We start from the raw sequence: 24,079 nt of genomic DNA on the forward strand, positions 1-24,079 counted from the left end.
TAGTAACAAAGGCTAAGGCAGTTTCTTCCATTTTGTATAATTGTTGTCATTATTAATATATACACACATTTTGTACCTTATTAACCAATAAAACACACTTTTGTGCATATACTATCCTTTGGATACCATCATTTCAATTTTAAGTTGCTTGGTGTAAAAAAGAAAAAAAGAAAAAAGAAAAAAAGAATAAACATAATATTTATTGAAATAGTACAATGAGGTAAGGGTTGGCTATGGGGAAGGAAGGCCAACATCTTAAGTACATTTCATGCTCATATATGACCTGTAAGTGTGGTTTTGAGCACATGAATTGGTCAGGGAAAATTGAATTTAGTCAGGGAAAAGTCAGTGAAAAGTCAGGGAATTTTGTTTTGCCATCTTTGTGGGAACCCTGGGATCTTTGAGGAGGTTATAAATTCTATGGATTTAATGACAATATATTTGAGATATGACAACTATCAAATGAAGGGTCCCAAAACCTTGGCTTATCAGATCTTTTTGGAGTCATTTGCAATTTATAAACCATATAGTTTTTTTAATTAAGCCTAGTTTAATGTTCTTTAAAGACAATGATTGTAAACTTTATGTTAAGCTACCACCAATGATGTTATTAGGGTTGTATATAGATAATACACTAAACTGGCATGTGCAAATCGATTATGTTTGTAAAAATCTGAATAAGAAAATTGCACTTCTAAAAAATATAATATATTTCCTCACACCTGATACAAAACGAATGTTTTACAATGCATATATTCTGCCAAATTTTGATTACGGCTGCTTGGTCTGGGGCAAGGGAACCAATTCATATGTGAATAAAATAAATAACTTACAAAAACGAATTGCAAAAATCATACTTGGTAAATCTAAACGAGATTCATCAACAAATCTATTTAAAGAACTAAAATGGCTAAACTTCTCGGATAGATGTAAATACCACGCAGCAGTATTAGTTTACAAGACGTTGAATAGCATGGCTCCATCATATATGTCAGAATTAGTAACAGTTTCAGACAATAATGTATATATGCTAAGATCAATGGCACACAAAGATATTGTTTTGCAAACTAGACCTCGTACTAATTATATGAAAGCATCGTTTACATATTACAGCAGAATTGTTTGGAATAATATACCTTTGGAAATACGAGAATCAAAAAACTTTAATACGTATAAAATAAAGGTCAAACAGTACCTCATAGGAAACTTGTGATTATACAAATTGTGATGTTTTATTCATAATTATATTTAACTGAGAGTATCTGTCTAATATTGATTCAACATCATCATCATGTCATCATATGCATCATTATCGTCAGCATCAACAGCATACTTATAATCATCATCATCATCGTCATCGTTGTTAGCATCGTCTTCATGTTTGTCTTATGATTATTTGCCATATTTTCATTCTGTTTCAGAGGGCCATATCGAAAATAAGATTCTGTAGTTTTGTACATGATCTTAATATGTCACCTTCTTAAAATAAAGATATTATTATTATTATTATTATTATGTACACATGTCCAAAAAGATATACAAAAGGTTTAGTAAACCTTCGTTCTGTATGATTATCCAACAACCGTATGATATTCAATAATATTTCATTATATTTATAGCTCCCTACTCCCAGCAATCTCCGTTCAGCCCTACTCGTGTAACTGACTGGGCGAGAGAGGCGCCGGCCATAATCGAAGAATCTGTCCCAGAGTATCAGACAACGGGTCAGGAGATCGTGAAAAGACAAGATAATCCACTGGCTGACTCCCATAGCGCTACAACAGCTTGCCAGTTTTGCTTTAAGCCTACAATGTATCCTGGGATATACGACTATTATGATACGTTGACGCACAAGTGCGAAGAGACAATGTTAGCGATGCGATCGAGGGACGGGAAAGGTCCTTGGGTTCGAGTGAGGGAGAGGAAAAATCATCGTGAATTTCCCGGGAATTATGTACTATGTAATTGTATCAAATATAAGAATCCGGCTTTCTGCAAGTATGGGGAGGAATTGTGTAGCTTTGCACATAATGATGTCGAGAAGTTTCTTTGGAAGCTTGAAAAAGATGGAAGGTTTGATATCACTGAGTACATGATACAGATTAAGAAACATAAGGATGGCAATGGATTTAATTTGCAGGAGTTTTTGGCAAAGCATGGTGGGTATTTTGAGTTCATCTGCAGAGGCTGTTACTACGGTACACCACCTAAGATTTCAATGGTCTCCAAGGATCGGACAAGATGCGCAGGCATTCAGCCACATCTATGGAAGGACTTTAAAATTCTTGCCTTCTTTGGCCCAAGCTCTGTCATCGCAATTAATCCAAGGGGCTTTACGCATAAATCAGCCTTCTTCAAAATCTGTAAATACCTGATCTACTGTTCGCGTATTGTGAATGCTAGCTGCAAGTTTGCCCATAGTGTGGTAGAAAGAGATTTATGGATGGTCGAACGCGACACCAATATAACAAGGGAGGAGATTGTCCGTCAGTCCAAGGAGGCGTCGTTCCAGACTGGGGCCCCGAGTTTAATGCCTGCCCAGCCAGCCAAGGCCACACCCACTTCTGTAATGGCGTCTTCTGGAGCTGTTGTAGTGGCCAGTCAGTCACCTACTCATGTAAGCACTTGCTGTGGGTGTGAAAGTATTAACCAAATTTCTTTTCGGAAAATTATTAAAGTTATCAATTTTCTGTTTAATAACTGAACTTAATTTAAGAAAAAAATATTCTTTAAATTTGTTTAAAAAATGATTTTTCAGTGGACCTCCATTTTTTATATCATAAACTTTTAATGCACAAGATACAGTATAAAAAAAAGGATGTTTATTGCTTGCTTAAAAATTAAAAAATTGAAGAAAGTGTCAAAAAACATACAGTTTGGATATATAGAAATAGAGTGCTTTATTGGTATCTGTTGCTGCACCGGTTTTGACTGACTAATCTATTTAGGGTTACAGTCAACTATTGATGTCGGCTCCTTCCACAATTTAACTTTGTCGAAGAATTATAATGCCACATTCATCAATGTACATAAATTTCAGATTGCGGATGCTTTTTTCAAGACCGGTGACGTGGCCCAATGTCCAACAGTAACGGAGGTGTGCGAGACTTGCTGGAAACGTGGACAGAAAACACTACAGACCCCTGGGAAGGACCGCTGTCAAAAGAACCATGCAAATTGGAGCTGTAATGTGGTGTACCTGCTCAGTCCATCCTTGAAAGAGTTACGGCCCCTGCCAAAGAAAATTCCGAAGGGGCTGAACTTCCTGATTTGCAAGTACATCCAGGAGGGGAAGAAGTGTGGTTACACAGGGACTGGGCCGTGCCAGTACGCTCACTGTAATGATGAGTTGGAGGCTTGGAAGTACATGTGCATCAACGGCTGTAAGTCTGCTAGGTTTAATAAAAATAACAACTAACTTTTAGCTCAATATGTTTTAAGCTGCACTCCCACAAATTGACAGCTTTAACCTTTTTTTTTATTTTGTTTGTCTCAGAATCAGCTCATTTTGGCATCAATGCCTTTAATTCAGTCATATAAGAGAACTCACAATAGAACCGATTTCAATTGTTTGGTAAACTGCTGGAAATTCCAATTTTTAGCTCCACTGGCCGAAGGCCATGGAGCTTATGTCGTCACAGATTGTTCGTCGTGAGTGCGTGCGTGCGTAAACTTTTACTTTAAACGACATCTCCTCTGAAACTGATAAGCGGATTTTGACAAAACTTCACAGGAATGTTCCTTTGGTGGTCCTTTACCAAAATTGCTCAAATGGTTCCGGTCCATTGCACAATATGGCCGCCAGAGCTAAAAATAGCAAAATCTTTTAACGACATCTCCTCTGAAACGGTTCGGCAGATTTTGATGAAACTTGACAGTAATGTTCCGTGGGTGGTCCTTTATTAAAATTGCTCAAATGGGTCTGGTCCATTGCACAATATGGCCGCCACAGCTAAAAATAGCAAAATCTTTAAACGACATCTCCTCTGAAACGGATAGGCAGATTTTGATGAAACTTGACAGAATTGTTCCTTGGGTGGTCCTTAACCAAAATTGCTCAAATGGTTCCGGTCCGCTGCACAACATGGCTGCCAGGGCAAAAAAATAGAAAAACCTTTAAAGAACATCTTCTCAGAAACCGATGATCAGATTTTGATGAAACTTAACAGAAATGTTCCTTGGATGGTCCTTTATCAAATTTGCTTCAATGGTTTCGGTCCACTGCACAAGATGGCCCCCAGAGGTAAAAATAGAAAAACCTTTAAACGACTTCTCCTCAGAAACCGATGATCGTATTGCAATGAAACTTGACAGAAATGTTACTTGGGTAGTCCTTAACCAAAATAGCCCAAACAGTTCTGGTCTGCTGCACAACATGGGCACCAGAGCTAAGAATAGAAAAAAACGTTAAACTACATCTTCTCAGAAACCGATTATCAGATTTTGATGAAACTTTTCATAAATGTTCATCGGGATGCCCTTTAACCAAAATTGCCCAAATGGTTCCGGTCCGCTGCACAACATGGCTGCGAGAGTTAAAAATAGAAAAACCTTTAAGGACTTCTCGTCCGCAGTCTTCACGAAAAACATTTTAACCTACTAGCCAGTTGGACTAGCATAATGGCATATTTTACTAGTCCGAATGACAATCTAGTAGTCCGACTATTTTGCCACATTATAAAACTGTATGCTTGAGGTAAATACCTATTTCAATTGAGCAGCTTGCAGTTTGAGTAAACATTTCTTTATTATGATGCTCATGCAGTGATAGGGAGTGACATCCTTCTGTTGGGAATAGTGCTCCTTGTTTTTCAGAACCTATGGGTACTATGTAAAAACAAAAGGCATCTTGCTTGAATAGACTGTAATAATATCAACATGGTTAGAAAAGAAATGCCATGCTTTAATAGCTTTGATTACATTTTACTACTGAATTACCTCCCTTTAATAGAAAAAAAAATAATGTCTTAATTTTTCACGTATAGCATCTTTAAATAATTTTTAAACAATAATAATTTATGAGTAAACATATAAGCATAAAGTTCTCACAAAAAGATCAATTTAAAAACCTTACATTTATACATAGGAAAGTATATATAGACTGAACATTAATTTTCGTTTAAGTGACATTCTGAAAGTTTATGAAACAGCTATTTTTAGTAACTTAAATGGCCGAAAAGTGTAAGTGAAACACCAAGTCGATTCTATCTCGTCAGTTCTTGTTCAGGTTAGATATTTGCTTCATAATCTATTCAGATTAAATGTTAACCGATGATCAGATTTTGATGAAACTTGACGGAAATGTTCCTTGGGTGGTCATTAACCAAAATTTGTTAAATGGTTCCAGTCCACTGCACACCATGGCTGCCAGAGCTAAAAAATAAAAAAAAACTTTATACGACTTGTCGTCGAAACCGATGACCTTTTTTCGATAAAACTTGACAGAAATGTTTGTTTGGTGCTCCTTTACTCAAATTGCCCAAATCATTTCGGTCCACTGCACAACATGGCAGCCAGAGCTATTAAAGTAAAAAAAATTTTTAAATAACTTCTCCTCAAAAATTGATGATTGTATTTCTATGAAACTTGACGAAAATGTTCGTTAGGTGGTCTTTGCTTGAACCTTTTGGCCAGTGGAGCACAGGCACTGATGTGCCTCTTGTCTTAAAGTGTTAGAAAGGCTTTTAGCAATAAAATATCAATATGAAAACTGCAATCTACTCTTTTGGCAGCATATCACTGGATTCCAGTCGTTTACGCAAGAATTGGCTCATTCCAAAACAACTAATGAAAAAGTTGTCACAAGAACCAATCTGTGAGAGTGCAGCTTAATAAGACCATTCAATGGTTATTAAAGGCAGCATTAGTTTAATTTTAAAACAAACTAGCAGGGCATAATTCTATGGGCTTGGTTTATATGTTGCCTGACAAGCATGGCTTACACAGGGATTAGTTTGTAACGGTTCTGTCGGGATCACACTTCTGTCTTTGATCAATAACTTTTGAATGGCTTGGTACAGATCTTGAGTATTCTAGCTTTGTTTACACATTGGTCATGGTCAGTGGATGACCTCTATTGTCTTTTGGGTCAAAGGTTAATGTCATGGTGACCTTTGCTAGAAAAATGATGGAAGTTTCCAACAGTCAACACATCTGATTTGCTGAATTCTAGTTTTAAAGAGCAAGCATTTAGCACCCGAAGATAGTACTTTTGAAAAATATGATTTACATTATTTAAAAGAAATTTACATTGTTTCTACTGAAAAATAATGCTTTAAAAGTCTTTAGATGACGCTGGAAAATACTATGTTGCTAATATGAATCTTCCTCAGTGATCATACAGTTGTCATCTGTTGGTAACTTGTTAATGACAGGTTTTCAAGTTTCTCAGATAACATTCTCACATATTACAGTGAAGGCAGCTGCTGAACTCTCAGAAGCCAGCAAAGCTGCCCAGAAGGCAAGAGCTGAGGCTTCCAAGCCGAAAATTAGCGGTCAGTCAGTAGTCACTGCAACACAAGCAACTGGTCCCGTGCGCCCAGCCATGCCTGTTCCAAACAAGAACACGTTCTACTGTAACTATTGCGGGGTGTTCTGCAATAGTCAGAAACAATGGGACGAACATTGCGTATCGGACAAGCATAATTTTAATGTCAACTCTGACAAGGAGCATCACTGGAACTATAGGCAGCCACCTTGGACCCCGGGGAAATACTATGAGCTATGCCATCAGTGAGTGTATTTGTCCCCTATGGTGTTGGAGTAGATATAAGGCTTGAAAAAAAAATTGGTTCTGGTTACAAGACCCTACCTACGCAATTCCATTTTTGTAGTCAGTTGGTAAAAAAAGAAAAAGTGTGTTAAGTTATGTAGTTAAAAACCTTTAAAAATTTATACAGAAATTACTTCAACACCATTCTGAAGTGATGACAATTATGTTCTTATATAAAGCCTAATAAAAAATAAAATAAAAAAGCCTACCTACCATACCTGTTATTGAAAAGGATCATCTGGATGTAACCCTAACCAAACTTTAAAAAAAAAAAATAGCCTAATTAATCTTGTGTAGAAATATTTATGTTTTGCCTTCGAAGTATGGCAGTATTTATTTCTCCTGGCTTTGTTTGCACCGTTGTTCTCTAACTCTGATCAATAACTCTTTAAAAATGACTTGTTGTAGAAGCTTTAAACTTTGAATGGTCATTGATCATGTATGGTAACAATCTTGTTATTATTAATTAATATTTTCCATAAATGCATTATTTAAGTATTTAAAGGTTTATCACTCAAAATTTATGTTTGTTATTCACTTGTATGTATTGATTTTGAATAAGAGTGTCACTTTAATGATGGCGAAATCATTTTATGATATAAAGTAACTTAATGTCAAACATGTATACATGTATAATGAATGTATATTCAAATATTTTTAAAAATACATGATAAAAATAGTTATTAATCTATTAATCTATCAAGCTGTATGCTGAGAGGAAAATGCCCCTATTCCAATGTGTATAATGTAGATTTTGACAACCGGTCTCAGTGTGAGCACTGTCAGGGCGACATTATTGTCACATTTTCACAAAATGTTTTCCAATTTCAGACACATGTCGGGAGAGAAATGTCACTATTCGCATGTCCCAGACATGTACAACCTGTGTCAGTACGCCCATAGTCAAGATGAACTGGACGAGTGGCAGGAGAGATACCAGTGGCGGCAGATGAAACGTGACATTGCTCGGCAGGAGAAAGTGTTCTCATACATGGACGAACTACTCGAGAAATACGAGAATTCAACGGAGCCAATCAAAATTGTAAGTTGGGCTTGCGTTCGTGGTGGTATTGTGATATTCTCAATACACTGTAGCTTCCTAGATTTAAGCAGGTTTATTTGATGTGTGGCTGTTCGATGTATTGAACAGATCCTAGAAATAATAATAAAATAATATACATGGTTGTGAAGAATGATAAAACATGTTTTTTCGAAAATCATTATCTCACAGTGATATTTTTTTGTTGCAATTTACTGCTTTTCAAAGGCTGTTTCCCCTTGCGAAAAAATGTCCATTTTTCCCCGAAAGACATAATTTTTTCCCAATTTGATAAATGCAGATTATTTTCATAAAAAAACAATGAATTTCTTGAAAAAATAAATAAACTCTTGACAAGACTAGCTCTTTCACAGCATAATGTATTCATAATAAGGTGAAAACACATATATTTGCCATTATATTAGCTATTTTTTCTGATTTTGTATTTTTCCCAATCTCAATTTTTTTTCCAGGCAAAGGCAGTAAAAATATTTTTTTTAAAAACCACTCTCAGTAATTAATTAAATTAGAAAGGATATAAACCACAAATGAATTTTGTTTTACACATAACTTATGTAGACTTGATAGTAAAGTAAAGCAAAAATCACGAACTAATTGTTGATGCCAACTTCTCTATACTGTACTGGCAATTTAGCATGGAAGAACTGCTAAGTAACTTATTTTATAAATGTAGATGTAACTTTGGGTTTCATTGTTGTATGGGGCCTTGAAATTATATCGGAATATGTTCGAGACATGAACCACTACATTTACTACGATTTATTTATTATTTAGTGCCCCAAAGTATGCCCAATTATATCTATATAATAATAATAATAACATATAATAGATTGATATTTTCAATTCCCAGATCAATGAAAAGTTGGAAGGGCTCAGGAGAAGGTTGTGTTTCACAGTGAGTTTCACATTAATAAAAAAAGAGAAAAAAGGATGGATACTTATCAATGTTTATCCTCGCTTATTGTTTTGTCAAAATAAAACTACATTAACCTGGTAATAATGACAGTATCTTTGATTTGCAGATCAGTGAGGAGCTGGATGGGGTGGAGGTCGTATGTCACAGTGACCTTCACATTTACAAGGAGGAGAAAGAGACATTATACACATGGACATTCCTTTTGTCCACACTGGTAAGTTGAGTAAACAGTGAAAATATTCCTCATTTTCCTTTATGATTGTGTATTTAGATAGCTTAGAAAAATGGAAGTAAAGCTTGGAACATATCATAATGCATAATTGTGTGTCCAGGAAATAAAAAAAAAAAATTAATAAAATCTCGCCCAAAAATAAATTTTAGCAGCATAAATTATTAAACTTATGAAAAGGAAATGCAAAACAATGTTGAGGTGCTTAAAGAATTGTTCAAGAATATTAAATATATCTTAGTTGCATACTCATAATTGCTACAGAAATGGTTATATAAAAAACTATGTACAATTTCAGAGACCCCTTGAGAAGGTTTCATTGCTGTACACAAGAGACCGACTGCATTTCTCATTGGTAGTCGGCTCTGAGCGAGGCGTTCAAATCTCCCAAGGCGAGATATTCTGTAATAATCGAGACAACGACGGAAAGCTCCAGTATAAGATCCCGCTTAAATTCACTGGCGGAATGTTTGGTTCATTCGAGCAATGGATTGTGTTTGATTTCGGCTCTGAGCCGGTTCTGTGTCGTAAGATCAGCGTGGAAATCGGTGACCAATCGGCGCATGAAAAGGTTCGTAATTTAAGGGAACAGCTTCATTTTGATCGCTGGACAAGTCAGAATCGACAGATTGTGAAACATGAGCAACTACAAGAAGGTGAAGAAAAGCTCATGGCTAAATACAAGGAGCCGTCGTCGGCTACAGCAGTAGTTACAGGGACCACGGTGGTTCGGGAACTAAATCGACACAACTATAATGGGAAGATGCATAAATTGTTGGAGCTGGAGGAGATGACGAGACATCAAGTAATTTCAAGGTATTTAATTAATATAAGTCAATATCTTTTATCAATTTTCAAAATTCAACGAAATTAAAGCATGTTTTCATGTGTACATTCATCTTTTCTGCATTTTAGACTGATGATATGATAATACTATTATTACAGTCAGCAAACTAAGATTTTTGGATGGAGATGCCCAAATTTGTACACTTGTGCTTGATATTAAGAAAAATCAACAAGCCCTGCTTTATAAAATCCCAGCCCAGAAAGCTTTTCACCAGTGCAGGGCCTGCTGGCTTTTGCTAGTTTTAATCACGGTTATTAAGTTGTGATATTCCCCTATTACTGAGCAATTGGTCAAGAATAAGCCTTCTACTCTTCAGATCAATAAATGAAAACCCAGCCCAAGAAGCTTTCTACCAGTGCAGGGCCTGCAGGCTTTTGCTAGTTTTAATCACGGTTATTAAGTTGTGATATTCCCCTATTACTGAGCAATTGGTCAAGAATAAGCCTTCTACTCTTTCAGATCAATAAATAAAAACCCAGCCCAAGAAGCTTTCTACCAGTGCAGGGACTGCAGGCTTTTGCTAGTTTTAATCACTGTTATTAAGTTGTGATATTCCCCTATTACTGAGCAATTGGTCAAGAATAAGCCTTCTACTCTTCAGATCAATAAATGCAAGAGATAACGAACATTTGACACATTCAAATTACAAAAAAATTCACGACAACATTGTTTTGAACCCTTACACCCTATGGCCGATCTTGATATCCCCCTGGATTTTATACCAGGTCCTTCTCGGAATTGGTCGACCAGAGCAGTGCAATTAACATTTGACAGTTTGAAGTTATTCTTACTGTGCCCATTTGTGATTGTTATCAAATCCAATGTCGACATAACGAGTTTGGACTGTATTCCATTTGATCGTCAATTCATGACATTATGTAATCATTTTCTGTAAAAAGAAATAACTCCAGGTGTCAATAGATTTTGATAATGTCATGCTGTTGGATGATTTTGACAATGACACAATGTATAAACATTTAATGTCCATTTACTCTTACATAATTTCAGCTACAACTTGTGTGTAAACATCGAATGTCTCCAGTCTATCCAAGAGAACACGTACCTGTATGCCTTGCCAGGAGAGCTGTTTGCCAAAGTTCCTCTGCAAGAAAGCCTGACCGAGGACACTGATGCAGGCAGATTGATCTTGACCAGTGTCCGGAAAGTTCTGCTGGCCCCTCAGGATTCTAACTCACAGGTAATCAAAATCCAAACAGCCGTTTCGACTCTTTATGGTACAGTTATATCTGATGTGACGCATATCAAGAGAGGATGATTAAAATTGTGTGATTCAGAAGGTTAAAATGTTCTTCCTTTTTAATTTCTTATGTGTTATTAAGTGTGAAAAGATTTTGATAAAACTAAATTCCTTAAACGTGTCAAAGATTTTGTTTAACGAAATAAAAATGTATTAGTTCAGCTATTTTTTGTTTGTGCTTAAGGTCATAAGCATTTCACATATGGTTTGCAGTTGTAAAGACAAATATTAAAATTAGAAACCTACTGAAGAATTTGAAGAATTATATTTTGTATATTAATAATTGACTTGAAGGTTTGTCAGAAAAAAATGTTGAGGTCTTGTGATAGCTCTGGTATAAGCAGCATCAGCATTGTTGACATAGTTGGTGGAGATTTTTTACTGCAAAACCTTGAATCTTGGCAGTAACTAAAAAAAAAAATAAGAAATTGAAATGAAACTTGGTACATATGTTGCCAGAGATAATAGGCACATGTACAGAAACTTTTAACTCTGGCTTGAATAATTGTGGCGTTATGTCCCTTTTTAACTAAAAAGACAATAGACAAATGTTGGCATTGGCTCTTTGGTGCTCTTTTCCCTAATCCATTCCCCTTTCAGATAGTGTATGAGGCAGTTATAGTCAAGGAAGAAAACTTCAACTTCTTTGGTGGTCGTGACTTCATCTACCTCTGCCTTTCCCCACCCTGCGTACAGCAGCTGAAGCTTAAGCCAGGTTCTCAGCTGGATGTGGAGATTCAGTTTCAGATGGATCGACTCTTCTTCTGCCGCATGCATTTTGCTGTTGATCATTTGGAGAGTGAGGGAATCGTGTTCCCTGATGTACCGAAGATAAACCCACTGAGGAACGAGAAACACAACCTAAAAGTCAGGTAGGAATCATCTTTCTCTGTTTGGTTCTAAAGCTCTGTACAGTGCAAACTTGTTTTTATTGTTCTGATTTTAAATTGGACCGATCTTAACAGTTAAAGCTGCACTCTCACAGATTGAAAGTTTTGACAACTTTTTTTTTTTTTTGTCTTGGAACAAGCCAATTTTTGCGAAAATCCATGGAAACCAGTTATATAAAACTGCTGACAAAAAATTAGATCACAGATTTTTATAATTAAGTTCAAGAATTGATGTTTTATGCTTTTTTCTTAAACCGTTAGTAATGGTTTAAGCCATAAAACATTAATTTTCGAACGGAAATATGAAAATCTATGATCTGACTTTTGTCAGCAATCACTGGTTTGCAGATATTTATGCAAAAATTTGCCCTTTCCAAGACAAAAAATAAAAAAGTTGTAAAAATGGTAAATCTGTGAGAGTGCAACTTTAACAATGACCTGTGGTTCAACTATCAATTTTCTCATGCCGTTATTGTTGACAATAAGTGCAAACAAACCAATGATAATATTGTAAATTACTAGTATTTGGTACTACTGTATACAGTTTATGTAAATTATTTCCATTCTGAAAAAATAACTGGGTATTCTGTATAGCGGTAATCTTTTCAAATGTGTTTTACATTTAATTGCATTATTGTTGCAATTTTCTTTCAACTTAAAGCTGCACTCCCACAGTTTGAACATTTTGACAACTCTTTATTTTATTTATTTTGTCTTGGAACGAGCCAATTTATGCAAAAATGCATTACAAACCATTCATATAAGACTGCTGACAAAATACTAGATCACAGATTTATATATTCAAGTTCAAAAATTGATGTTTTAAGCATTTTTCATAAACCGTGACGCTTTTAGCCATAAAACATTAATTTTGGAACGCAAATAAGAAAATCTGCGATCTGATCTTTTGTCAGCTGTCTTTTATCACTGGGTTACAGATATTTACGCAAAAATTTGCTCATTCCAAGACAAAAAATAAAAAAGTTGTCAAAATGGTAAGTCTTTGAGAATGCAGCTTTAAGCATTTATTTTGATATTAAATGTACAGAACAACAAATGTATCACTAATTTGCATTGGATTAGGTTTATAGATGCATTTTGAACTTGGCTGTCTTTATGAGGTACATGTAGTTGAAAAAGTTGCTGAAAAATGAAGCTGTAATCATAAAGTATCGATTGTAGTTTAATCAAGCACTTGCTCCTTCCAGTTCATCTGTACTAAACCCAGACCAGATGGCAGCAGTAAGACATATTGTAGCCGAGCGCACAGGTTACACACCACCATTTGTTCTGTTTGGGCCTTTTGGAACCGGAAAGACGGAAACCATCGCACAGGCCACTATGGTGTTACTGAAGGAAACCCAAAACACCAAGATTCTCATCTGCGCTCAGTCTAACAGGTAAATACATGTACATGTCTGGGAGTTATATTTCGTCACCATTACCATCTAACAAACTTAAACACTTAAACTAGGCGAGATAAGATGTCAATGCATTGTCCCTTTCTACGTTCACTTATTTCATGAATGAATTTTTGATTATTCCACAACTGCAATGTGATTAAATAAGGGTTTAGCTAAATAGTTATGGAAGGATTCTCTGACCTGTCCTTTTTTTGTAGCACCCTTCTGTGGACCAGCATGGGAACCTGATCTGATTTCAACTTTGAATATGATTATAAATACACACAAACTTTACATACTTTGCTGTTGAAATCTATTAGTTCTTCAGTTTAACACAATTCATAACATCAATTCAGTAAATTTATTATGTACAAATTGTATTCAGTTTGATAAAGTGTACCCTGGCCTTTTCAGCTGCACACTGTCTTTTTAAAAACCCGGCCAATCACTGTGAAATGTAGCATTTTATTTTTAACTTGAGATTGATTTGTAGCATCTGTAATGGTAATTATATCAGATCTGGCTTTAACAGTCTATTAAGTGTTGATTATACACTATTATAATATAGAATCTAGCAATGTAGCTTTTGGTAATAATAAAAAGTACACAGAAATCTGCATGTTTAAATTAATTGAGAAACTTCCTTTTTAAGGAGAATAATGTGGAATGAAAAAAGTTTTAGCCCTTTGATTTGTCTGCTTAACTTTTTTGTTTGCCTTTTCGTGACTCACAATACCAAAACAACACATGCCATTCTTTTTTTTTCCAGTGCTGCAGACTTGTACATCGTCAAACATTTAGACGGTTTACTGAAGAAGTCTGGCAACTCATCACAGCTGTGTCGTTTATACCAGCGTGAACGCCGAGTATTCACCATTCAGGCCGAGGTGAAGAAATATTGTCTTCTTTCCCCAGGCCATGACTCTATAAAGATGCCAACTAAAAAGGACATTGAAAGATTCCGGATTGTGATCGTGACGGTTACATCGTCACTTGAACTTGCAAAGTAAGTCAGTTTTACTCAACTTTGTGGTTCTTTAAATACTTTGTGTATTTCCTATTAAGATTATCAAGTGTTTATCTAAGATTGAAAGTTTTTTTGTGATTCTAAGATTAAAGTGACACTCTTATTCGAAATCGAATCATACATATATATAACAAACATATATTTTGACTGATAAACCTTAAGCTACTTACTAAATCATGCATTTATGGAAATTTTTAACTATGGATAACAAGATTGTACCCATGAAATCTATAGCAGAAAGCAAAAAAATATTAAATGATTGGGGAATGCTAAAAGATTTACTGTGATCTTCTATAGTCTCATAAGGTAGAAATACTGTGTTTTATGTTCATTTCTTTCAAATTAAAAGTGATATTCTTCATAAGAACCAATGTATTTGACAGTTATTATTCATTTTTGGAATATATAGTAACAATCTTATTTGGGAGCAAGAGTGCATCTTTAAAAGATTTGGTGTGATTCTAAGGTTGAAAGATTTCGTGTGATTCTAAGGTTGAAAGATTTGGTGTGATTCTAAGGTTGAAAGATTTGGTGTGATTCTAAGGTTGAAAGATTTCATGTGATTCTAAGGTTGAAAGATTTGGTGTGATTATGCTGGTCACTTTAATCACCTTGCCTCCTATTTCTTCTTTAATAATTAAAAAAGATTGGTTATGAAAGCCTAGGTGTTAAGAAAAAACGTATAGAGTTGGGGGTTTTATGTAACAGGCGAGGAACTGTCTAAAAACAGCTTATCATAGAATACTGGACCCATTTTTAACCAGGAATGGTTATATCATTCTTAATTACATTTGTCATGTACATAGCATATTATAAAACAGCACATATGCTCAAAGTTATAAAGCTCTTAAAAGGTCTTCAGAACTCTTGTTACATGTTCATCATTGCGATCTGAACCTTGTCTTTATATTTCAGCCTGGGCTTACAGGGAATGTTCACCCATATCTTCATAGACGAGGCCGCCCAGACTCTAGAATGTGAGAGTCTTATGCCGCTCACTCTCGCCACAGAGCGTACATGTATTGTACTAGCCGGAGACCATCAGCAGATCAGCCCCAAGGTGTACAGTGAGGAAGCAAGGTATGGGAGTTTGATGTAAAATTTGTGAATTGCTGGGATAAAAAAAATTAAAAGCTTAAATTATTTTGTCACATGCAAAGAATGGCAGGCCCGAAGAGACTACTTTGTCTGTCAGCGACGTCCAAATACAAATGCTTATACAAACAATCTCTTTTGAGTGATTCAATGTAGAGCATTTAAACTTGATAAGGTCAGAAGACGACCCCCCTATTTTAGGCTGAATATGTTTAAAGTTAATGACAGTGTGGTCTTTACAGAGGATATTTTGATGTAAAAGACTTAAAAGTTGTTTGATCAACGAGTGTATTGTACGATCAATTTTTCTTATTCTTTACTCTTCGTTGTAATGAGGTTAAATTTAGAACAAGAACTTACGAGTTATGATTTAAAATTTGAATTTTTCATTTTCATTTCTGACGCTCTCTTTGTTTTCAATTAAAAATTGTTATTTTACGACATTTTGTTGTACCCTTGTTGATAAGATAAGCTCTTTCTTTCATGCTTTATGATGAAATATGGGGTTTTAACAGTGAAATAACAACAGTGAAAATATCAATTTGATATTTTCACTGCAAAATAAGGAGTGAAAATATCAATTTTCAGAACTACTTTTAAAATCCTTTGTTGTTACATGTACAGTACTTGCCTTGGTCAAAACAGAACACTGGACTTCAGTAAATTATGTCAAAAAATGTTAAAAAAAAATAAAGAAATATTGTATAAATTGAAATAAATATATAATTGGAAATTAACAACTTACCGTTTATTACCGGTTATCCCGTTTATCAAACATTTTACTGATCTTTGAAGCTGAATGTTCGAACATTTGCTTTCATTCCAAACAAATTACAGACAAAAACAACTGTTCGAACATAAATAAAATTTTATAGCATCGTTCAAATGTATTTTGAACTGTTAACCGTTGTAGTACGTAAAATGAGCTTCCTGGAGAATTCACACAACAATTTACAGATAGATCCGATATTTTTTACCCCACCCACATCTCAAAATGTGTCAACAAACTAGCGTGGCATTTACTCTTCTGGAAAACAAACATTTTAAAGCGAAACAGACTGGTCTCTGACAGTAAGATGACTGAATATTAACTTACTATAAAAACACGCGTATATGCAGTCTTAAACTAAGAAGAATGGTTAAAATCCAATGAGTATCCACATTTGTTTTGCTAACACATTTGACCTTCCAAATTTTCATTCTATAAATAGCGGCGTAGTAATTTGGTTAAAATAAAGTGTTTTCATTATTTTTTGGAACATTTGTGCACTAATAATACTTCATTTTTTACTGTCCATAAAGCTTTGCAAGAAAAAACGAGCGAATATTAAGCTATAAGAATGAATAGCAGAGAACTATTTCTCAGCAAACCGAAAGTAGAAAAGTTGACAGCTATAATTATGCATGAGGGGCGCTCCACGGGTAGCGGCGTAAAGCCCACCCTTTTCAAAAAGGGGGTAATTCAGAAATAAATAAAAAACAAATAAAACTCCGAAAATAAGCATAAAAGAAACAGAAAATTTGTTTATTTCAGTGTAAGATCGTATTTAATTTCACTCGTGATCATAAAAAAACTACATTTTCACTCGTGGCTTCGCCACTCGTGAAAATATGTTTTTCTATGACACTCGTGAAATAAAATACGATCTTACACTGAAATAAACAAATATCCTCTATTTATTCATTCTGTTGATGATCAAATCCAAATAGACAACCATCATCAATCATTAAATTATATGAAATGCTGGTATTAAAGCTGCACTCTCACAGATTGACCATTTTGACATTTCTTAATTTTTTTTGAAACAAGCAATCTTTGCGTATATGTCTTGAAACCAGTGAATCAGAAGATAGATTGCAGTTTTCTATATTTACGTTAGAAAATTTATTTAAGGCTAAAATCGTAACTAATGCTTAAAAAAAAATGATTTTTTTGGCAGTTTTCAAAATAATTGAGATCTGTTCTATTGTTCTGTTATATTGGATGACAAAAGAATGAATTTACACTATGGTAGAAAAATGGAATATATTTGATTATTGCGCCATTGCTATTGTTTTAAACATGCCCTTACTGTTTGTAGCAGAATTTTCAAGTGTGTTAATTGGATAAAAAGCATTGGATTGCAAAATATATTATGAATTAAGTACTTATAAATTGACTCTGTTGTTTTCAGGAACCAGAAATTTCACCAGTCCCTTTTAGAGCGCCTATACAACTACTATGACTCCCACTCAAACCTTATAAATGTGGAGACACCTCTAAACATCCTCCTTAGCATCAACTACCGCTCCAAGATGGAGATCCTCCGATTTATTTCGGCCGTCTTCTATGGGGGTCCAGATGTCTTAAAGTCGGAGGCCAATGTTCCCTCAGTGTTGTCTGTCACGCCGTTGTTGTTTTATGCAGTTCAGGGTAAAGAGAAACAAAGCGAGTCAGGTGTGTCATATTACAATATGTCAGAGGTGCAAGAGGTCGTGGAAAGAGTGGATGAGCTTTACCAAAAATGGCCCGAAGAGTGGGGCCCACCCACTGCCCGAGAGATTGGCGTGGTTACACCCTACTATGATCAGGTATTGTCATGTTTCTGTTTCTAAAGCCAAAAAAAATTCCAAGTTTGTCACAATTCACATTTATAATTATTATTTCATTTTAAATGAGTAGTATAAAACTTAGAGTTGAAGAAAGAGAGATAGATTGAATTTGCATCAAGCCATCAACATCATTGTACATAATGGTTAATGATGCAATTTTTCTGACAGTGAATGTATATAATACATGCTCATGTTTACACATGCATGTACAACTATTTTAAAAGAGGTACACTGTAACTGCTTTAGATGAAGAATGCATGTATTTGATCCCCACTAGGTGTACTTTCACCTATCTTGTGGACAACCCAGTAATAGTTTCCACCAGGAATCAGTCTGATGCATGTGTCTATAAGTATCCCCTTTCATCGCAATTAAGTTGAAAGAAACTAGTACAGTCAAATCTCGTTGATAGTACCTCGAGAAATTCTTTGAGATCAGGAACATTTGATATAACTAAAACACAGAACATGTCTTATTTCACCCAACACATTGAAAAATAGTTCAACATAAGCAGAAAATCATGATAACAGATAAATAATAAAATATTTTCTGCTCTAGGTTTCCCTGATTCGTAAGAAGCTACGAGAGAGAAACCCGGCCCTGAAGCAGGTGGTGGTTGAAAGGGTGCAGGGCGTACAAGGTAACAGTTGAAAACAAACCCTTGACTCATATACATGTAGTTTAGTAGACAAGAGGGGTTCCGTGACTCCAAATGCAGACCATTTTGGTTTTTTTTGCATAAACTTAAGCAGTGTTCTCAATAAGAACAGGCTGCCGGCCAAAATGGACGGTTAAAATGGCAATTGGGCCTGTTCAAATTTGGAAAAAATAAATTAATTTTAAGAAGAATAAGTAGTAGCTATTCGGTTACTTTACTGTTTGAGACGGTTCAACTGAAACGTATTGAGAATCCTGCTTAAGAAATGATGTCTGAAATTTCATTTAATGTTCCAAGAAAAAAATAATTTCCAAAGATCTTTTAAAACAAGATGGCCGCCAGATAGTGAAAATGAACCATTTTTTATAAGCTGCCTGTATGGCAACATGGAATATTATGATTTTTGGAAATAATATTCACTTATATATGTAAACAGATGTATGTATTATATTTGTAAAGCTATTGATTTCATCAGTTATTTAAAATCAAACCATCATAAATTTAGTTTAGGTGGTACACATATGTAAATTAAACATTATGTTTATTTTTCGTGATTATCATTCCCTAATTTTGCCAATACATAAAGTCATGAAATTGTTTTGTTTTGTTTTCAGGCAAGGAGTTTCGAGCCATGTTCATCACAACAGTAAGGACCCGCTACTTGATTGATGAGCCTCATATACATAGTGACGTCCTCTCAGACAAAGCAAAGGAGGACTTTGGTTTTCTCTCTGACTCTAAACTCCTGAATACTGCGTTAACTCGAGCCCAGTCAGTTGTTGTTGTAGTTGGCGACCCTGTCGCTCTGTGTGCTATTGGGGAATGCAGTAAAGTCTGGCAGATATACTTGAAGCACTGTCAAAACATGGGCAGTCTGTTTCCCCAGAACCACAGTCTTGAGTCGATCAAGCAGCAGGTACAGAGTCTTCAACATTCACCAGCACGAGAGAGGCTTCTCCACATGGCAAATGAAAGGATGAGACCACAGAGTCAGATACAACCCAAGCCACAAGTAACTGTGGCGTCAGTTTGGAATCAAAATCAGTCAAAGTCCAGCACAACGTCAGCCTTTGACTCGACGTTTTCGTTTGGGCAGGGAAAGTCAACACTAGAGAATGTAGATGGAATCGATGATTTTCCATATCAGACCAACAATGATGTGCCGCTTCCCCCATACGATCCCAGCGTGGATCCGTTTGGCTCGAGTTTCCCACAGTTTCACGACACACTGCCTAATGTTAATGCTCTAGCCGGGATAGGTAACACTCTGCAGCCAGGTCAGTCAAATCCTAGTTTAAATGCTGGACCTACCTTTACTGGTTCCCAAGGGATCACCGTTGGGCTGAGCTCATTAAGCATATCGGGAACCAGTGTGCCACAGCCAATTAAAAGCCCCCTGGTACCCTTAAATCCCTTCAGAGGCACTTTTAAGGGGCCAGCACCTTTAAACACCTTACATCCTAGGAAGATGGAGAGTTTTTTTGATGTCGGTGAAGATTTTACGATTGATTCTGATGATGTTATAGTACAGATTAATACATTTGGAGGTAAGCAAAATGGAATGTTGGGGCAATTGAGTAAGACTGTCACCGTTAGAGAGGAAAATGGGTATGCAGTAACAAGTAACTGCGATAAACTTCACCTTGATGGACAAGATGTTTTCCAAATGTATTCTGAAGACCAGCTTAGGCATATGCTTACTGACAAGTCTAGGTATGTCAAATGCATTTTGAATGCAAAAGATGGTAATTATTATGGCCAGGTCAAGGGAAATGAAATAAGAGTTAAGATTCCGAGTTTATCTATGTGTGGCCAGGCAATGAATGGGGATGAAGTTGTGATAGAAATGGTAAAGGAGATGAACCAGATGTTAGGAAGGGTTGTAGGTGTCCTTAAGAGAGGTACTGATCTAAGAGACAAAGTCATTGTATGTCGAATGGGAGAAAATAGCGGAGTTATGGTACCAATAGAAGAAGGGCTGTCCCCAATGTTTAATGTCATATCTCAAGGAAATTTGAAAAATAGCTCTGAAGGTAATGTCTGTGTGTATAAAATGACTAAGGCCAAGCAAGTTAGATTCAGCCATTTTGAAAAGGTATCGCCAGTTGATGTAAACGAAAAGTTGTTTGCGGTCCGATTCCTGAAGTATGATAGTAAGGTCTACCTGCCGCTGTGTATTGTTTTAGGGATGATATCTGCTCAGCCTGATGTAGTTGCCAGTGAATATGTATTGGATCTGGAGTACCACATGAGGAAGTCGTACAATCAAAGAGTGAATCAGGAAACGGAGACGGATTTTCCAGATGGTAGGTCAATTCCTGCAGATCTTTTAAATGGAAGACATGTTGATATGCGAGATATGTGGTGTTTCTCTATAGATCCTGATGGGACCGGAAATTATAACCAAGCTTTCAGTATCGATGAGGACGGGACAGGGTCGTACAGAGTTGGCGTTCATATTACGGATGTTGCCAGTGTGGTGAGAAAGGATAGCGGAGTCGATATGGAAAGTCGTAAAAGAGGGATTTCAGTTTACCCTGTACAAGGTCAAGCCATTCAAATGTTACCAAACAGGCTTGCTACACAGCTGTGTAGTCTGAAAGAAAATGAAGACCGATTAGCCATTTCAGTGTTAATGACAGTTCATTCAACAGGGGAGCTAACCCAGATAAATGTTCAGAAGTCAGTCGTGAACTGCAAGAAAAACTTCACATACAAGGAAGCGGAAGAAATTATTCATGATCCGCATGCACATGAGGATTACCTGAAGAGTTGTGTATTTGTCCTATTTGAAATCTCCAACCTATGGAGAAGAGATAGGCTCGGGAATGCAGCCCTTTGCCTTGACAAGTCAGATATCACCGCTTCCTCCCTAAGTCATCAGTTGGTTGAAGAGATGACAATAATGACAGAGCACCATATTGCAAAGATACTGTGCAAGAATTTCCCAGAAATAACGCCAATTTTAGTTCAAGCGGCTCCACCTATGGCAGAGCTAGGCGTTTGGAAGACAGAGCATGCAGCTGATGCAGTTAATTCCATAGCGCTGACGAAGCCGTTTTTGAATGAAGCGGTTCAGGAAACTTGCAAGTGTAGCCTTGCATGTACACATACAGTCAACTATGTAAGGCAGTTTAATATCGCAAAGAGGGAACAGATTGATGTCATTTCTATTCTATGGGACAGCTTGAATGAGGCTGTGGGAATCGGCGACCATCTTACCATGATGAACATTGTTGTTTCTGCAGAAAACCATCCACAGATAGCAGTTGCTTTAAAGAAACTGCACAGCATTCAACAACCTTCTAGGTATGTCTGCTACGCCGATTTGTCGGAGAAAGCAGCTATACATTACAACATCAATAAGAATCCGTACACTTCCATCACAAGTCCGCTAAGCTGTTACATGGGTATAATCACTCAAAGGCTTCTGTTGGCGTGCTTGGATCAGAAGTTAGGTCCGTATACAACAGATGAGATTAGGGCTGTCTGTGATGAAATCAATAAGTCCAAAGTTAATGCTGAGAAGTACGAACAAGAATATTTTGCCCTCCAGTTATCAGCGGCTTTGCTCACGAGACCTTTAATCCTCCAACCCTTAGTGATGGAACTGAATTTGCAATACATCAACATCTGTTTCCCTACACTACAGTGCCTTGCCAATATTCAGAAAGTTGATCTAGCATTACTAGGGGTGTGTGAAGACCCAAATGCCACTCCAGAGGGCCATGTTCTATTGAAATGGCAGGAGAGAGTCTATGATTATGGGATTTTACAGCATCAAGCACCTGCAGGAAATAACAATGGAGAGCTGAACGCAGATCGTTTCATATACAAGATCCCAGCCTACCACTGGCAGAGATTGTTAATTGCTGTTCGAGACCAGGATGAAGGTCAGAGAATTCAGAAGTTGAATGCAGCCATACAGATCGTGGGTAAGCAGGTATGCAATCCTGCCATGGGTGACATGTATATCGAGGACGTAACTTCGGAGGTACAGAAACTTGGAACGATAAAACATTTCGCAGAATTTACCATGAGGCTTCATGCGAGTCAAGTGTTACTGGTTCAGCTTTCAGCCAGGTTAGAAAATGCTGTTCTTGCACCCTATCTTCAGCTTCTTAGTCTGACCAACAGTTTGGACATATGTCTGCAGCATCGTCAGAATCCTGTGGAGAGTTTTGTTAGCATGCCCTCAGTTATGAAGTCAACAGTAACACCTCTTGGTGACGTACAGGCCTACAAAGAAACATGGTCAGCGATTACAGAGATAGAAGCTTGTACCAAGGCTGTAGGAAGTAATGACAGACTTCTTGTCAACAATGTTATCGTGGACTGGAAAATACCGACCACTGCGTCAAACCACTTTTTAGCAGAACTTACTCTACCAGTCTCTTTCATGAAAGCCCGTCAGATTAAACTCTCTTCCACTCTTCTGCAGTCTCTTCTGTTTAATCCAAAGAACAGTACATACTGCAATGCGTTCTTCTCAGATTTCATTTGTCTAAGGTATGCCAACATAACAGTGCCTGATAAAACTGGTTTATCCGATTCTCTGGCCAAAATTGTCAATAACAGATGTGCAGTCACATGGGTTGGCCACTGTGTTGTGATTGGTGTTACCCATAGCAACGACAGAGTTACCTTCAAGTTGAAGTTGATCCAGAGTGATGTGCCTTTATCCTTGCCGCTGATACAAAGGAGACCGTGCAGTGTCGAGTTCATCCTTCGATCAGATCATGACAGGTAGAATTTAGCTTGTTTAGTACTTAAAGTGATGTCTTAGTTAAATTTTGTTGCGTTATACTGTCATAACTTTTGTGTCAATTTAGTATCATTGGCGTCTGAAAAAAGGTCTACATTATTAAAATCCGATCAAAATATTCACATGAAACTTTGTATATATGGTGCTAGAGACAATATGCACATGTGTTATATGATCCTTTAACTAAGGATATAATAATTGTCAAGTTATCCCCCTGTTTTGGTCCATCTTCCATCCTCAACCACCTTACTTTGCCCCCATAACCTGGCTTTTGGCTGGTCATCACAGTGTCTGGCTGTACTTAAGAAAGTTACTTGATTGTTAGGGTACTACCAGGTTGCCCGGTTGCCCACTAGGTTTCCCTAGCACAGTCTAGAAGGTTGTATAGCTCTTCCCCTGAAGTTAATTTTAAGGTTTTCTCCTGGGTCAGCTCATACCTAGGTATTGTTTTTTTGGTGGGGCGTGGGGGGGGATGCTGATTGAGCACTGATGAACAAAGATACTGGCTTTTAGCGCTCTTTGCTTCAATTTTTCATCAATATTTCCATTACTTTTGTGATTGTGACA

The 24,079-nt window shown here is 36.5% G+C and overlaps 1 protein-coding gene across 4 annotated transcripts in view; it reads left to right on the top strand.

Moving 5' to 3' along the window:
- The window catches only part of LOC128207130 (helicase with zinc finger domain 2-like), a 103,174-nt gene that overhangs the window by 34,778 nt on the left and 44,317 nt on the right, over positions 1-24,079 (top strand). For all 4 annotated transcript variants that reach the window (XM_052909925.1, XM_052909900.1, XM_052909910.1 and 1 more), the window contains 14 exons: positions 1,620-2,617; positions 3,041-3,383; positions 6,414-6,732; positions 7,604-7,814; positions 8,855-8,962; positions 9,276-9,793; positions 10,833-11,022; positions 11,683-11,954; positions 13,181-13,372; positions 14,145-14,381; positions 15,318-15,482; positions 17,672-18,068; positions 18,648-18,729; positions 19,362-23,493. In XM_052909925.1, the coding sequence (XP_052765885.1) occupies positions 1,620-2,617; positions 3,041-3,383; positions 6,414-6,732; positions 7,604-7,814; positions 8,855-8,962; positions 9,276-9,793; positions 10,833-11,022; positions 11,683-11,954; positions 13,181-13,372; positions 14,145-14,381; positions 15,318-15,482; positions 17,672-18,068; positions 18,648-18,729; positions 19,362-23,493 (8,164 nt within the window). The remainder of the gene's footprint in view (positions 1-1,619; positions 2,618-3,040; positions 3,384-6,413; positions 6,733-7,603; positions 7,815-8,854; positions 8,963-9,275; positions 9,794-10,832; positions 11,023-11,682; positions 11,955-13,180; positions 13,373-14,144; positions 14,382-15,317; positions 15,483-17,671; positions 18,069-18,647; positions 18,730-19,361; positions 23,494-24,079) is intronic.

The sequence above is a fragment of the Mya arenaria genome, chromosome 2 (genome assembly GCF_026914265.1).
Source record: "Mya arenaria isolate MELC-2E11 chromosome 2, ASM2691426v1".
Classification (NCBI taxonomy): Eukaryota; Metazoa; Mollusca; class Bivalvia; order Myida; family Myidae; genus Mya; species Mya arenaria.